The sequence below is a fragment of the Scyliorhinus canicula genome, chromosome 1 (genome assembly GCF_902713615.1).
Source record: "Scyliorhinus canicula chromosome 1, sScyCan1.1, whole genome shotgun sequence".
NCBI classification, from domain to species: Eukaryota; Metazoa; Chordata; class Chondrichthyes; order Carcharhiniformes; family Scyliorhinidae; genus Scyliorhinus; species Scyliorhinus canicula.
The window spans coordinates 297,298,644-297,312,831 of NC_052146.1; the positions used below are offsets into that span (position 1 = coordinate 297,298,644).

The 14,188-nt window shown below is 52.7% G+C and overlaps 1 protein-coding gene across 9 annotated transcripts in view; it reads left to right on the forward strand.

The window, feature by feature from the left end:
* The window catches only part of wdr27 (WD repeat domain 27), a 599,569-nt gene that overhangs the window by 66,237 nt on the left and 519,144 nt on the right, over positions 1–14,188 (forward strand). For all 9 annotated transcript variants that reach the window (XR_005462840.1, XM_038815943.1, XM_038815902.1 and 6 more), the window contains exons 15-16: positions 5,035–5,112; positions 6,266–6,372. Coding sequence is in view for 8 of the 9 variants with exons in the window: in XM_038815943.1 (XP_038671871.1) it covers positions 5,035–5,112; positions 6,266–6,372 (185 nt within the window). In the remaining variant the exon portion in view is untranslated. The remainder of the gene's footprint in view (positions 1–5,034; positions 5,113–6,265; positions 6,373–14,188) is intronic.

The following is a 14,188-nucleotide window of genomic DNA, read 5'->3' on the forward strand; positions in this document are numbered from 1 at the left end:
CCGACCTCCTCCTATTCATGGCCACGCTCGCCATCGGGGCCTCATATAACAGCCTCACCCACCTGACAAACCCCTCCCCAAACCTGAACCTTTCCAGCACCTCCCACAAGTACCCCCACTCGACCCTATCAAAGGCCTTCTCCGCGACAAACACCACCACTATCTCCACCTCCCCTTCTACCGCCGGCATCATTATAACATTCAAGAGTCTCCGTATGTTAGTATTCAGCTGCCTCCCCTTCACGAACCCTGTTTGATCCTCGTAGATAACCTGCGGCACACAGTCCTCTATCCTTGTGGCTAAAACCTTCGCCAACACCTTGGCGTCCACATTTAAGAGTGCGATCGGCCTGTATGACCCACACTGCAGGGGATCCTTGTCCCGCTTAAGGATCAAGGAAATCAGTGCCCGAGACATCATTGGAGGCAGGGCCCCCCTGCCCTTGCCTCATTGAAGGTCCTAACCAACAGGGGGTCCAACAGGTCTGCATACATCTTATAGAATTCGACCGGGAACCCATCCGGCCCCGGCGTCTTCCCCGACTGCATGCTCCCTATCCCTCCTCCAGCTCAACCAGCGCCCCCAGACCCTCCACCCGTCCCTCCTCCACCCTCGGGAATCTCAGCCGGTCCAAAAAGCGCCCCATCCCCCCCCTCCTCCGCTGGGGGTTCGGACTGATACAGTTCCTCATAAAAGTCCCTGAAGACCCCATTAATGTCTACCTCCCTTCGCACCACATTCCCTCCCCTATCCTTAACTCCACCAATCTCCCTGGCCGCATCCCGCTTACGGAGCTGGTGCGCCAGCATCCTGCTCGCCTTCTCCCCACATTCATACACCGCTCCGTGTGTCTTCCTCCACTGAGCTTCCGGCTTTCTGGTGGTCAACAAGTCGAACTCAGCCTGGAGGCTGCGCCGCTCCCTCAGCAATCCCTCCTCCGGAGCCTCCGCGTATCTCCTGTCCACCCTCACCATCTCCCCCACCAGTCTCTCCCTCTCTCTCTGCTCTCTCCTCTCCCTGTGGGCTCGAATGGAGATCAACTCCCCCCTGACCACCGCCTTCAGCGCCTCCCAGACCGTCCCCACTCGGACCTCCCCATTGTCATTGGCCTCCAGGTACCTGTTGATGCATCCTCGAACCCGCCCACCCACCTCCTTGTCCGCCAGCAGCCCCACCTCCAAGCGCCAAAGCGGGCGCGGGTCTCTCTCCTCCCCCAGCCCGAGGTCCACCCAGCGCGGGGCATGGTCAGAAATGGCCGAATGCTCAGCATCCTCCGCCCTCGCAATCAGCGCCCTACTCATAACGAAAAAATCAATCCGAGAATAGACCTTATGCACATGGGAGAAGTATGAAAATTCCCTGGCCCTCGGCCTCGCAAACCTCCAGGGATCCACCCCTTCCATCTGATCCTTAAACCCCCTCAGCACCTTAGCCGCCGCTGGCCTCCTACCCGCCCTGGATCTGGATCGATCCAGCACCGTGTTAAAATCCCCCCCCCCCCCAATTATCAAGCCCCCCCGCCTCCAAATCCGGAAAATCCGGCCCAACATGCGCCGCATGAAACACGCATCGTCCCAATTCGGGGCGAATACATTGATCAGCACCACCCGCTCCCCCTGCAGATTGCCGCTTACCATCACATACCTCCCGCCGCTGTCTGCCACCACATTCGACGCCTCAAACGACACCCTCTTTCCCACCAGGATCGCCACCCCCCGATATTTTGCATCCAGCCCCGAATGAAACACCTGGCCTACCCATCCCTTCCTCAATCTAACCTGATCCGTCACCTTCAGGTGCGTCTCCTGAAGCATGGGCACATTCGCCTTCAGCCCCTTCAGGTGCGCAAACACCCGGGCCCGTTTGACCGGCCTATTCAGTCCCCTCACGTTCCAGGTTATCAGCCGGATCAGGGGCTACCTGCCCCCCTCCCCCGCCGACTAGCCATTACCCTTCCTCAGCCCGCCACGTGCCCGCGCCCCCCGCTCGGCCCGTTCCCCACGGCGGCAAACTCCCATCCCGAACCTCTCTACATACTCCAGCTCGTTCTTGGCCATTCCAGCAGCAACCCGGTACCCCCCCCCCCCCCCCCCCCCCAGCTAGGACACCCCCTAGCTGCGTTGCTCCCTCTGTTGCACTCCCGCAAGTCAGCTGACTCCTGCTGACCCCGGCCACTCCCGCCACTCCTCCGACCCCTCCCAGTGTGGAGCTTCCCCTCCTCCCCAGTGTCCACCAGTAGGCTTTCCTCCCCCCCCCCCTCCCACTCTCAAGCGGGAAAAAAAGCCCGCGCTTCCCAGCTCCGGCCCCGCCCCCGTCAACTCTCAGCGCAGGAAAAAGCCCGCGCTTTCCACCTGCCCGGCCCCACCTCCTCTAAAGCAGCTCCCTTTACTGGCCCGGTCCCCTCGCGGGGCCCCAACCCCCCTTCACACCATCAGCCCCCCACACTGCAGGTCTGCCCCTCTCCTCAAGCCCATCCAATAAACCCAAGCAGAAAACAGTGCCCCACCCGGCCTGAAAACGACAAAGAACCAACATTAAACAGAGAACCCCCCCCCCTCAAAATATAACACAGTTACATGCAGACCCCCACACCCAACCCTCAGTTCGAGTCCAACTTCTCGGCCTACACAAAGGCCCACACCTCCTCCGGGGACTCAAAGTAAAAGTGTTGGTCCTTGTAGGTGACCCACAAATGCGCCGGCTGCAGCATGACGAACTTCACTCCCTTCCTGTGCAGGACCGCCTTCGTCCGATTGTACCAGGCCCTCCACTTAGCCACCTCCGCACTCCAGTCCTGGTAGATCCGTACCACCGCGTTCTCCCACCTGTTGCTCCGCTCCTTCTTGGCCCACCTGAGCACACACTCCCGGTCAGCAAACTGGTGGAACCGCAGCAGCACCGCCCATGGCGGCTCATTCGGCTTGGGTCTTCTTGCCAATATTCTGTGGGCCCCCTCCAGCTCCATGGGCCCCTGAAAGGACCCAGCTCCCATCAGCGAATTTAGCATGATGACCACGTAGGCCCCCATGTCTGATCCCTCCAGCCCTTCTGGAAGGCCCAGGATCCGCAGATTTTTCCGCCTCGACCGGTTCTCCATCTCCTCGAACCTCTCCTGCCATTTTTTATGGAGCTCCTCGTGCATCCCCACCTCCACCGCAAGGCCGAAGGTCTCGTCCTCTCTTTCAGAGGCCTGCTGTCGGATCTCCCAGATTGCCACCCCCTAGGCCGTCTGGGTCTCCAGCAGCTTGTCAATTGAAGCCTTCAACGGCTCCAGCAGTTCCGCTTTAAGCTCCCTGAAGCAGCGCTGGAGAGTCTCCTGCTGCTTCTGCGCCCACTGCCTCCATGCGTCCTGGTCTCCGCCCGCCGCCATCTTGTGCTTCTTTCCTCGCTTACGCTTTGGCGCTGCAACCACTTTCTTACTCGCCCCACTCCTGGTCCAGGCCATATACTATTGGGGAAATGTTGCTGACTCCTTCCCACGTCGGGAAACTTCAAAAATGTCCCGCTGGGGGCCCTAAAAAGAGCCCAAAAGTCCGTTCCTGGCGGGAGCTGCCGAACGTGCGGCTTAGCTCCGCATAGCCGCAACCGGAAGTCCCCTTACAGCAACCCTTGAGTACTCCTCTATCTTCCTGCTCTCTTACCACAGTTGCGTAGCTTCGCTCTGTGCCTCTCTTGGCATACTGTGAAGTGCTCATTGAGGTACCCTGTACCGATTCACAATGAGCAGCAACACCATTTGCTCTATTTTACTCTCTGATCGACGTTCCTGCCCAGCGGACCCACTGGGGTTAATCTTGCCAATTTCGTTTCTGTCCAAATTACCTCTCCTGCTGCTGATCCTGTGGACTCTGCCAGCTGAGCCGCTCTGACCAACCCTCTGCACATCTCCCCCCAGAATGTTCACACATTTGTGAACAAGGCACCTTATCTTCCATGAAGTTATTGTGGGTGATTGCATTGATATCTTGGCCTTAACTGAAACCTCACTGACGGGTGATTGCACCTTTCCCCTTAAGTTAGTTGAAGGCAGAAAATCCATGTTGCACATTATAATGTTCACTGAATTGTTTTTGGACATCGCAAGCATTGCTTTGCACCCGAGGTGTTTGCTCATTGTGGGCCTTGACTCAGCCATTTGCAAACATTTCACTTATCTGCTCTTCAGCAGCCAAGCCACAAGTCATGCTTGCATCTAAATGAGGACCGCATTGTTGAGGCTCATAGGCCTCTTGCTTTTGAGGATACCGGCTGATGATTCCTGCCAAGGTAGCCCATCCAAGGGGTGTATCATGGGAACCCCTGACTTTGAAAGTTCCCTCCTTGTCTTTGGTTCTTTTGCAGCAGTGTCCTTGCAGGGCTTACAAGGCTTCAACAAACTCCCAGGCAAGGTCTGGACCTGTGGAATCCTGGTCCCAACCTCTTTCCGGGCTCCTCTGACACACCAGTCACGGTCATGGCAGAAGCACATCAGCAGGGCTGTGGGATTCCAGCCCCAAATAGTTGAGTGAACTAGTTGGGCAGCACGGTAGCACAAGTGGCTAGCACTGTGGCTACACAGCGCCAGCATCCCAGGTTCGATTCCCCGCTGAGTCACTGTCTGTGCGGAGTCCACACGTTCTCCCCATGTCTGCGTGGGTTTCCTCCGGGTGCTCCGGTTTCCTCCCACAGTCCAAAGACGTGCAGGTTAGGTGGATTGGCCATGCTAAATTGCCCTTAGTGTTCAAAAATATTAGGAGGGGTTATTGGGTTACAGGGATGGGGTGGAAGTGATAGCTTAAATGGGTCTGTGCAGACTCGATGGGCCGAATGGCCTCTTTCTGCACTGTATGTTCTAGTTCAGTAGCAGTTTCCACTGTTTATGCACTTCTATTTTTGTCAGATGAAAATCTGATCCGAAGTGTACAATCCGACCATACCAGTTGCCGAATGATTAGTTCAAAATGTCAATTTCTAAATGATTTAAATATTGATTCATTAAAATAAGTATTATTCAAATTTGATACAATTCAACAATATTAATAATTTTGTTGCAGTGTGAACATGTTCAAGCCAAAGGTAAATCCCCGGAAATCTATCAGCTCGGTGAAGAAGGAGGCAAATAGCAGTGTGAAGTAAGGGAACCATCTGCGAGAAAGTCGTCTTAATTTCTCAGATCTGCACACAAAAATATTGGGGATATTGTACAGTTGGGAAAAACGGTACTGAATCTATTGGTGCTTGTTTGTAACCATCCCTCCCAATGTTCTGGATAGAGCACATTAACGTGGAATTACATGAAAATCAAGCATAACCTACATATATTTATGTGGTGTATTGGATTTGTTACGTAAACTATTGGTTGCATCTGTTTCTAATGGTGAATATAAAGCAAACTCTTTGGGCGTGAACGAACCGCCAACTGTGCCAGAAAGCAGCACGCTGCGGTGCAATGTGACCGATAGAAACCAGGAGACATCACTCCTAAGATCTACCCGGCTCACAATGTCTCACAAAATCTAACGCGATCTTTGTGGGCGGGATCACATTTTGACAAATCTGCCTGTTAGTAAGACAGCTAGTCTCACTCTAATATACAGTTTGCCGAAGTACCCTTTGAACAGGGTAATACCCCAGCACTGCTGGTGCCACCTGAGCATCCTGGCACTGCCAGCCTGGCACTCTACCCAATTGTGAGTTGGGACTGGGGGGGTAGGGGTCAGGGAGCGGCAGACATGGGACACCATTTAAAAATTATGTCCCGATCTATCGCTACACTGAGAAATGCCGGTGAGCCAAAACGGGATTAAGTGCAGCCTCGGTCGCGTGTTCCCAGCTGAGGGCCCCTATCTAATCCGAGTGACGTTTAATAGCGTTGTGTTTCTCGGCGCTGTGAGCACTGGGAAATATGGGGCTAAACGTGCGCGCTACGGAACCCATTTAGTTAAATCGCGCCCAAGATTTCAATAGCATAAGAAATTTGGCTAGTGTTTCAGTTCAGATGTGTGGTGCTGACCAGTGCTGTTTTGATACTATGCATTGGGGTGAAATTGGACGTGGACAGAGATGCAAAACAGGCTTTTACCGACTGTTCTACGGCACACCCGATGCTCAGTTCTGTGGACGTTCAACACCACAGGTTTTGTCTTCCACCCGTGCTTAATTTCACCCCTACGTTTAGGGAAATATGATACTTAGGTCCAGTAAGAGCGAGAACATGTTTCAAAATGTCCTTGTATTTCTATTTGAAGCCCTATTGCTAAGTCTCTGTGCTTTGATTTATTATAGGGGAGTTAGCAAAGAATACCCGCTGGACAGCCTGGCACCAAGCAGGCTTCATGCACGAGTTGCTGTTTCAAACCAACCAACATCTGTGTGCTGCATCCAATACTCAGGTAGGGTGTGATTGGAGAGCATAGGGAATGTTTCCTCAAGGCTGTGAATCAAAAGGTTTGGCAGTCTGAACCCGGTTCATCGTAGGCTTTGGTTCTCAACTCAAAACTAATGACTGTAGATGTCTAACAATGGAAAATAGATTGAGACATACGTGTTAGCAAGGGTAGAGTTAGAGCTTTACTCTGCAAGTAACTATGAATGCAAGTAACTGGGATTTCCAGGATTCCCGAGTATCAGGAATAGTTAGGTTTCCAATATACCAGCACTAACTCTCCTTGATAGGGTCAAAGCAACACCCCCACACTCTAAACATTCTTTATTGGGAAAGTGATGAAACACGGTACATAAATTCTGAAACCTCTTGCATATTCGACAGAACTATTTAAGAAGTGGCATGCAATGCATAACTGGAGAACAATTGTCTTAGAGAGGAAATTACCTGACAAACCAAGATGCACACAGAGTATATTTGATTAACATTTTGATTTGCTTGCCTGCTCCCTCAGCTAGATTAGTAAGTGATCTAATTTACCATACTTTTCGGAATCTCTGATGTTAGATGCAAGGGTATCCCAAAAGCAAGAAGGTATCTTGGAACACTGGTTCCTAAGTGTGCATGTTGCAATTTGGTACAATGTGAGGAAATGTGAGGAAAGATATGCAAACTAGTGAGGAAAAGTCCAGCCTTGCTGTTAGCATTCAAATAAAAGAGTGTTTATTAACTAAAATGAAAACACAAGGAAAAAAAAAACACCATAACACCAAACAAAGGTACATTAAACTAAAATAATGGCGACACACAAAAGCAGTATCGTATGGGGCTGGTTTAGCTCACTGGGCTAAATCGTTGGCTTTTAAAGCAGACCAAGGCAGGCCAGCAGCATGGTTCGATTCCCGTATCAGCCTCCTCGGACAGGCGCCAGAATGTGGCGACTAGGGGCTTTTCACAGTAACTTCATTGAAGCCTACTCGTGACAATAAGCGATTTTCATCTCATTTCATTTTCATTTTCATTGTCCCAAATCAGCATCCCACACTATATAACCGTATCAGGTAAATCCAGCAAATAGTTACCACCCATGAGTTATCCTCAAATTTAGGCAATTTTTCTTCGGTTCAGCGTTTCAATGAGTGTTTCAACTACCTGCTTGGAGCCAAGAGTTCTGTGCTTTGGGATAAATCTGCTTCCCTGCTCGGTTTGGCTACGGTGGTGATTGCGTACCAACTGTTGTTGGCTCCTTCTCGTCTTAAACTAAACCAGCTATTGATATACTGTTTTTCTCTTTTGATGCAAAAGATGTAAATTGTACTCATCTCTTCAACCTGAACTCACTTCTACAGTTTTAATACCTATAATTCTGTACTCCAATCTTTCCACCCAGTCACCTAAGTAAACGCTTGGTGCCCTGCTACTAAGCTATTTTGCAGATCAAAAATCCTCCAGACAGCTGCACTCTAATCAGTTCCTTGTTCATCCCATTCATCAGCTTAATCTTAGCCAAACTTTTGAAACCTTTATTCAATTCTTATATCTTAATTTTCCTCAAAGACCTTGACATTACTGACGAGGTTTGTGCTAATTTAGCTGAAGTAAAATACCTAAAATTATTTAATGAGGGTTGGTGAATTGCTCCAACCCCCCCCCCCCAACCGCCCGCTGAAGAAAGGTTGGCCAGCAGCCGATGCACCGGATAGAAGCCCACCTATCAGCCATGACGCGCTGCTGGTGGACTGAACAAGATGGGCCTAGTATTCTGCACCTCAGTGGGAGGAATCCCGTACAACTTCAGAAAAAATGCTTCTGTTTTTATTTTGCTCCTTAAGAAATGGACGCAAGGCTCACCCATTGGCTTGGACCTAGGAAGTTTACCACAATGTGTAAATTGAAAAACAATCATATTGTGCTAAGGTTTGAGTAGTGCACGATTCAAAGTGGAGTGATATGATAGAAAATTTATTATTGTCACAGTAGTCTTCCACATTAACACTGCAATGAAGTTACTGTGAAAAGCCCCTAGTCGCCACATTCTGCCACCTGTTTGGGTACACTGAGGGGGAATTTAGAATGTCGAATTCACTTAACAGCACGTCTTTCGGGACTTGTGGGAGGAAACCGGAGCACCCGGAGGAAACCCACACAGACACGGGGAGAACGTGCAGACTCCGCACAGACAGTGACCCAGCCGGGAATCGAGCAGGATTTGAACCTGGTACCCTATGCTGTAAAGCAACAGCGTTAACCACTGTGCCACCATGCCAAAGGCAATGGGCACGATTCTCCGCCCCCCACGCTGGGTGGGAGAATAGCGGGAGGGCCTCCCGACATTTTTCACGCCCTCCCGCTAGTCTCCCCCCACCCCCCCACGCCCGATCCATGCCACAAATCGCCGCTCGCCGTTTTTTACGGCGAGCGGCGATTCTCCGAGGCTGATGGGCCGAGTGGTCGGGCTTTCACACCCGTTTCAACACGGCAGCAAACACACCTGCTCGCTGCCGTCGTGAAACGGGCGCCAGATGCCCGTTTGGGGCATCTGGGGGCCCGATTGGCACGGCAGTACCACGGCCGGGCCAAGGGGGGCATAGGCCCACGATCGGTGGGCACCGATCGCGGGCCGTGCGTCCGTAACGGACGCACTCTTTTCCCTCCGCCGCCCTGCAAGATTAAGCCGCCACGTCTTGCAGGGCGGCTGAGGGAAAAGACGGCAACTGCGCATGTGCGGGTTGGCGTTGTCCAACCTGCGCATGCGCGGCTGACGTCATCGGCTACGTCAGCCGGCGTGACGCTTGACGTGTGGCCTTGACGACGGTCGTCAAGGCCGTGCCGCCGTGATGCACGGTGCCGCGCTCCTAGCCCCGCCCGGGGGGGAGAATCGGCCCCGGAAATGGCCGTGAAGGCTGCCGTGGGTCACGGCCTGTCCCACGGCAGCCTTTGCGATTCTCCGCATTTGCGGAGAATCTCGCCCAACGTTTAAGATTTTGAAACATAGTAATAATCTTTATTGTTGCAAAGAGGTTTACATTAACACTGCAATGATGTTATTGTGAAAAGCCCCTAGTCGCCACATTCCAGCGCCTGCTCGGGTACACGGAGAGAGAAGTTAGAATGTCCAAATTTCCGAACAGCAAGTCTTTCAGGACGAATGGGAGGAAACCGGAGCACCTGGAAGAAACCCACGCAGACACTGGGAGAACGTGCAGACTCTGCACAGTGAGCCAAGCCAGGAATTTGCAGCTGGGTCCTTGGCACTGTGAAGCAACAGTGCTAACCACTCTGCTACCATGCCGCCCATGACATCAATGAACTGTACATCACCAGAAATATGATCAAAGTTTGCACCACTTGCAGTAAATCTTTACACAGGCCATGTGTAAAGTGCAGAATTTGCTGCAACCATTTAAAATGGGAGAATTGTCAGTCCTGATGGTCAGTTTTACAGAAGGAATTAATAATAATAATCTTTATTGTCACAAGTAGACTTACATTTACATTGCAATGAAGTTACTGTGAAAAGCCCCTAGTCGCCACACTCCGGCACCTGTTCAATACACAGAGGGAGAATTCAGAATGTCCAATTCACCTAACAGCGCGTCTTTCGGGACTTGTGGGAGGAAACCGGAGCACCCGGAGGAAACCCACGCAGACGGGGAGAACGTGCAGACAGTGACCCAAGCTGGGAATCGAACTTGGGACTCTGGTGCTGTGAAGCAACAGTGCTACCACTGTGCTACCGTGCTGCCCCATTAAATGACCTATTAATGACAATGTTGTGCAGTTTCTCCTGTTTCTGTGCTATCTCTATATCAATTCAGTAATTTGGTATTATTGGCAACGATATCAATGCTGCTGCCACTTGCACTCCTCATTCTAACCACAGAGCTTGTATATATTGGAGAACTTAAACCTTCCCCCCACTCTGCTGCTGACTGCAGGCTAGGTGCTGGAGACTGGCAGCTGGATTGGGACTGGGAACCTGTGGCTGTAAGATGGTTGCTGGTGTATAGTCATGGAATGCTTACAGGTAACTGGGTATGGACTGGTGCAGGTGGCTGGGCATAGACTGGTGCAGGTGGTTGGGCATGGACCGGTGCAGGTAACTGGGCATGGACTGGTGCAGGTAACTGGGCATGGACTGGTGCAGGTGGCTGGGCATGGACTGGTGCAGGTGGTTGGGCATAGACTGGTACAGGTAACTGGGCATGGACTGGTGCAGGTGACTGGGCATGGACTGGTGCAGGTGGCTGTGCATGGACTGGTGCAGGTAACTGGGCATGGACTGGTGCAGGTAACTGGGCATGGACTGGTGCAGGTAACTGGGCATGGACTGGTGCAGGTGACTGGTTGGGAACTAGCTTGCACCAAGCAAGTGCTGCCTTTCAGCTCAATCAAATATACCTTTTCTTCTATTTATAAATATTTTTTTGTGCTTATTCTTCAAAGCTGCCTAATTTGCTACACCTGCAAACATAAGTCTAATAAAAAAACCTGTACACGGAACACTGTGTATTACCTAGACAACAACTAGGTGAATCAAAACTTATGGGCATCTGTGTGGCACATCCTTGTAGGTTGGATGTGCAAGTGCCAGGTGTGAAGCATTCATTTTTTTTTTAAATAATTTTTATTGAAAGAGTTTTTCCATACAAACATTTACCCCTACTAATTTTTAAATTATTTACAACACAATCCCTCTAGGCAAATATCCCTCCCTCGCCCGCCCTCTCGCGCACACCCCCCCCCCCCCCCCCCCCCCCCCCCCCCAGGCAACAACTTAACAAACAAGGCAGCCTACAGTTTCAGACATGAGCAGCGAGCAGACTTGCCCGCGTTACAGTCGTGCATGTCCCCCCCACGACCCTTGCTGCCCCCCCCCCCCCCCCCCCAACCCGGGTTGCTGCTGCCACGACCCCGAACGCCTATCTCTGATCTAAAAAGTCAAGGAAAGGTTGCCACCGCCTGGAGAATCCCTGTACCGACCCTCTCAGGGCAAATTTGATCCTTTCTAGCTGAATATAGCTAGCCATATCGTTAATCCAAGTTTCAACGCTTGGAGGCCTCGCGTCCTTCCATTGAATTAATATCCTTCGTCGAGCCACTAGGGACGCAAAGGCCAGTATTCCGGCCTCCCTAGCCTCCTGTACCCCCGGTTCTACCCCGACCCCAAAGATCGCAAGCCCCCATCCTGGTTTGACCCTGGACCCCACCACCTTCGACACCGTCCTTGCCACCCCCTTCCAGAACCCTTCCAGCACCGGACATGCCCAGAACATATGCACATGGTTTGCTGGGCTTCCCAGACATCTGACACACCTGTCCTCACCCCCAAAGAACCGGCTCATCCTTGTCCCCGTCATGTGAGCTCTATGCAGCACCTTAAATTGAATGAGGCTCAGCCTCGCACACGAGGAGGAAGAATTGACCTTCTCCAGTGCATCCGCCCACGTCCCGTCTTCTATCTGCTCTCCCAGCTCCCCTTCCCACTTGGCTTTCAGCTCCTCCCCTGATGCTTCTTCCGCCTCCTGCATTATCTTGTAGATGTCTGATATCTTCCCCCCTCCGACCCAGACCCCCGAGAGCACCCTATCACTCGCCCCCTTACTGGGGAGCAGGGGAAACCCCTCCACCTGCCGCCTAGCAAATGCCTTCACTTGTAAATATCTGAACATGTTTCCCGGGGGGAGCTCAAACTTCTCCTCCAGCCCTCCCAGGCTCGCAAACCTCCCCTCTATAAACAGGTCCTTCAGCTGCCGTATGCCCACCCTGTACCAGCTCTGAAATCCCCGTCGATGTTCCCCGGGATAAATCTATGGTTCCCTCTTATTGGCGCCGCCAACAGACCTCCCATTTCCCCCCTGTGTCGCCTCCACTGCCCCCATATCTTGAGGGTGGCCGCCACCACCGGGCTCGTGGTGTACCTCGTGGGGGGGAGCGGCCATGGTGCCGTTACTAGGGCCCCCAGGCTTGTGTTGCCACAGGACGCCCTCTCCATTCGTTTCCAAGCTGCCCCCTCCCCTTCCATCATCCACTTGCGCACCATTGACACATTTGCCGCCCAGTAGTACCCCGAGAGATTGGGTAGTGCCAGCCCTCCACTGTCCCTACTCCGCTCCAAAAAGACCCTCCTCACCCTTGGGGTGCCATGCGCCCACACATAGCTCATGATGCTACTCGTCACCTTTTTGAAGTAGGCCCTAGGGAGGAAGATGGGCAAGCACTGAAATAAAAACAAGAACCTTGGGAGGACCGTCATTTTGATTGACTGCACCCTCCCCGCCAGCGACAACGGTGCCATGTCCCACCTCTTAAATTCCTCCTCCATCTGTTCCACCAGCCTGGAAAAGTTCAACTTGTGGAGGGTCCCCCAGTTCCTTGCCACCTGCACCCCTAAGTACCTAAAGCTCTTTCCTGCTCGCTTGAAGGGGAGTCTCCCAATACCCTCTCCCTGGTCCCCTGGGTGTATCACAAAAACCTCGCTTTTGCCCAAATTTAGTTTGTACCCCGAAAAGTCCCCAAACTCTGCTAATAGTTCCATTATCTCCGGCATTCCCCCTTCTGGGTCTGCCACATACAGCAGTAGACCATCCGCATACAGCGATACTCGATGTTTCTCCCCTCCCCTAGTCAGTCCTCTCCACCCCCCTGAACCCCTCAGTGCCATCGCCAACGGTTCAATCGCCAGTGCGAAAAGTAGGGGGGATAGGGGACGTCCCTGCCTGGTCCCTCGGTGGAGCCCGAAATACTCCGACCTCCTCCCGTTTGTCACTACACTCGCCGTCGGGGCCGAGTAGAGCAACTTCACCCACTTAATAAACCCTTCCCCAAACCCAAACCGTTCCAACGTCTCCCACAGGTACTCCCACTCCACCCTATCGAATGCCTTCTCCGCGTCCAGCGCTACCACTATCTCAGCCTCCCCCTCCACTGCCAGCATCAAAATTACATTCAGCAATCTCCGCACGTTCGTGTTGAGCTGCCGCCCCTTCACGAACCCCGTCTGGTCCTCATGGATTACCCCTGGCACACAATCCTCTATTCTAGCTGCCAGGATCTTTGCCAGCAACTTGGCATCCACGTTCAGAAGCGAGATAGGCCTGTAGGACCCGCACTGCACGGGGTCTTTATCCCGCTTCAATATCAGGGAGATCAGAGCCTGCGACATTGTCGGGGGCAGAACCCCCCCCTCTCGCGCCTCATTAAAGGCTCGTACCAGTATCGGTCCCACCAAGTCCACATTTTTCTTATAGAATTCCACCGGGAACCCATCTGGCCCCGGCGCCTTCCCCGCTTGCATCTGACCTATTCCCTTGACTAGCTCCTCTAGCCCTATTGGCGCCCCCAGCCCTTCTACCAGCCCCTCCTGGACCCTTGGGAACCTCAATTTGTTTAGGAAGTCCTCCATTCCCCCTCTCCTCGTCGGCGGCTCAGACCGATACAACTCCTTGTAAAAATCCCTAAAGACCCCATTCACTTCTTGCCCCTTCTGCACTACCTTCCCGCCCCTCTCCTTCACTCCCCCAATCTCCCTAGCCGCATCTCGTTTGCGAAGCTGGTGTGCCAGCATCCTGCTCGCCTTTTCCCCATACTCATAGACCGCGCCCTGTGCCCTTCTCCACTGCGTCTCTGCCTTCCTGGTGGTCAGCAGGTCGAACTTGACCTGCAGGCTGCGCCGTTCTCCCAGCAGCCCCTCCTCTGGTGCCTCCGCATATCTCCTATCCACTTCCAATAGCTCCCCCACCAGCCTCTCCCTCTCCTGCCTCTCCTTTCTTTCTCTGTGTGCCCTTATGGAGATCAGCTCTCCCCTGATCACTGCCTTCAGG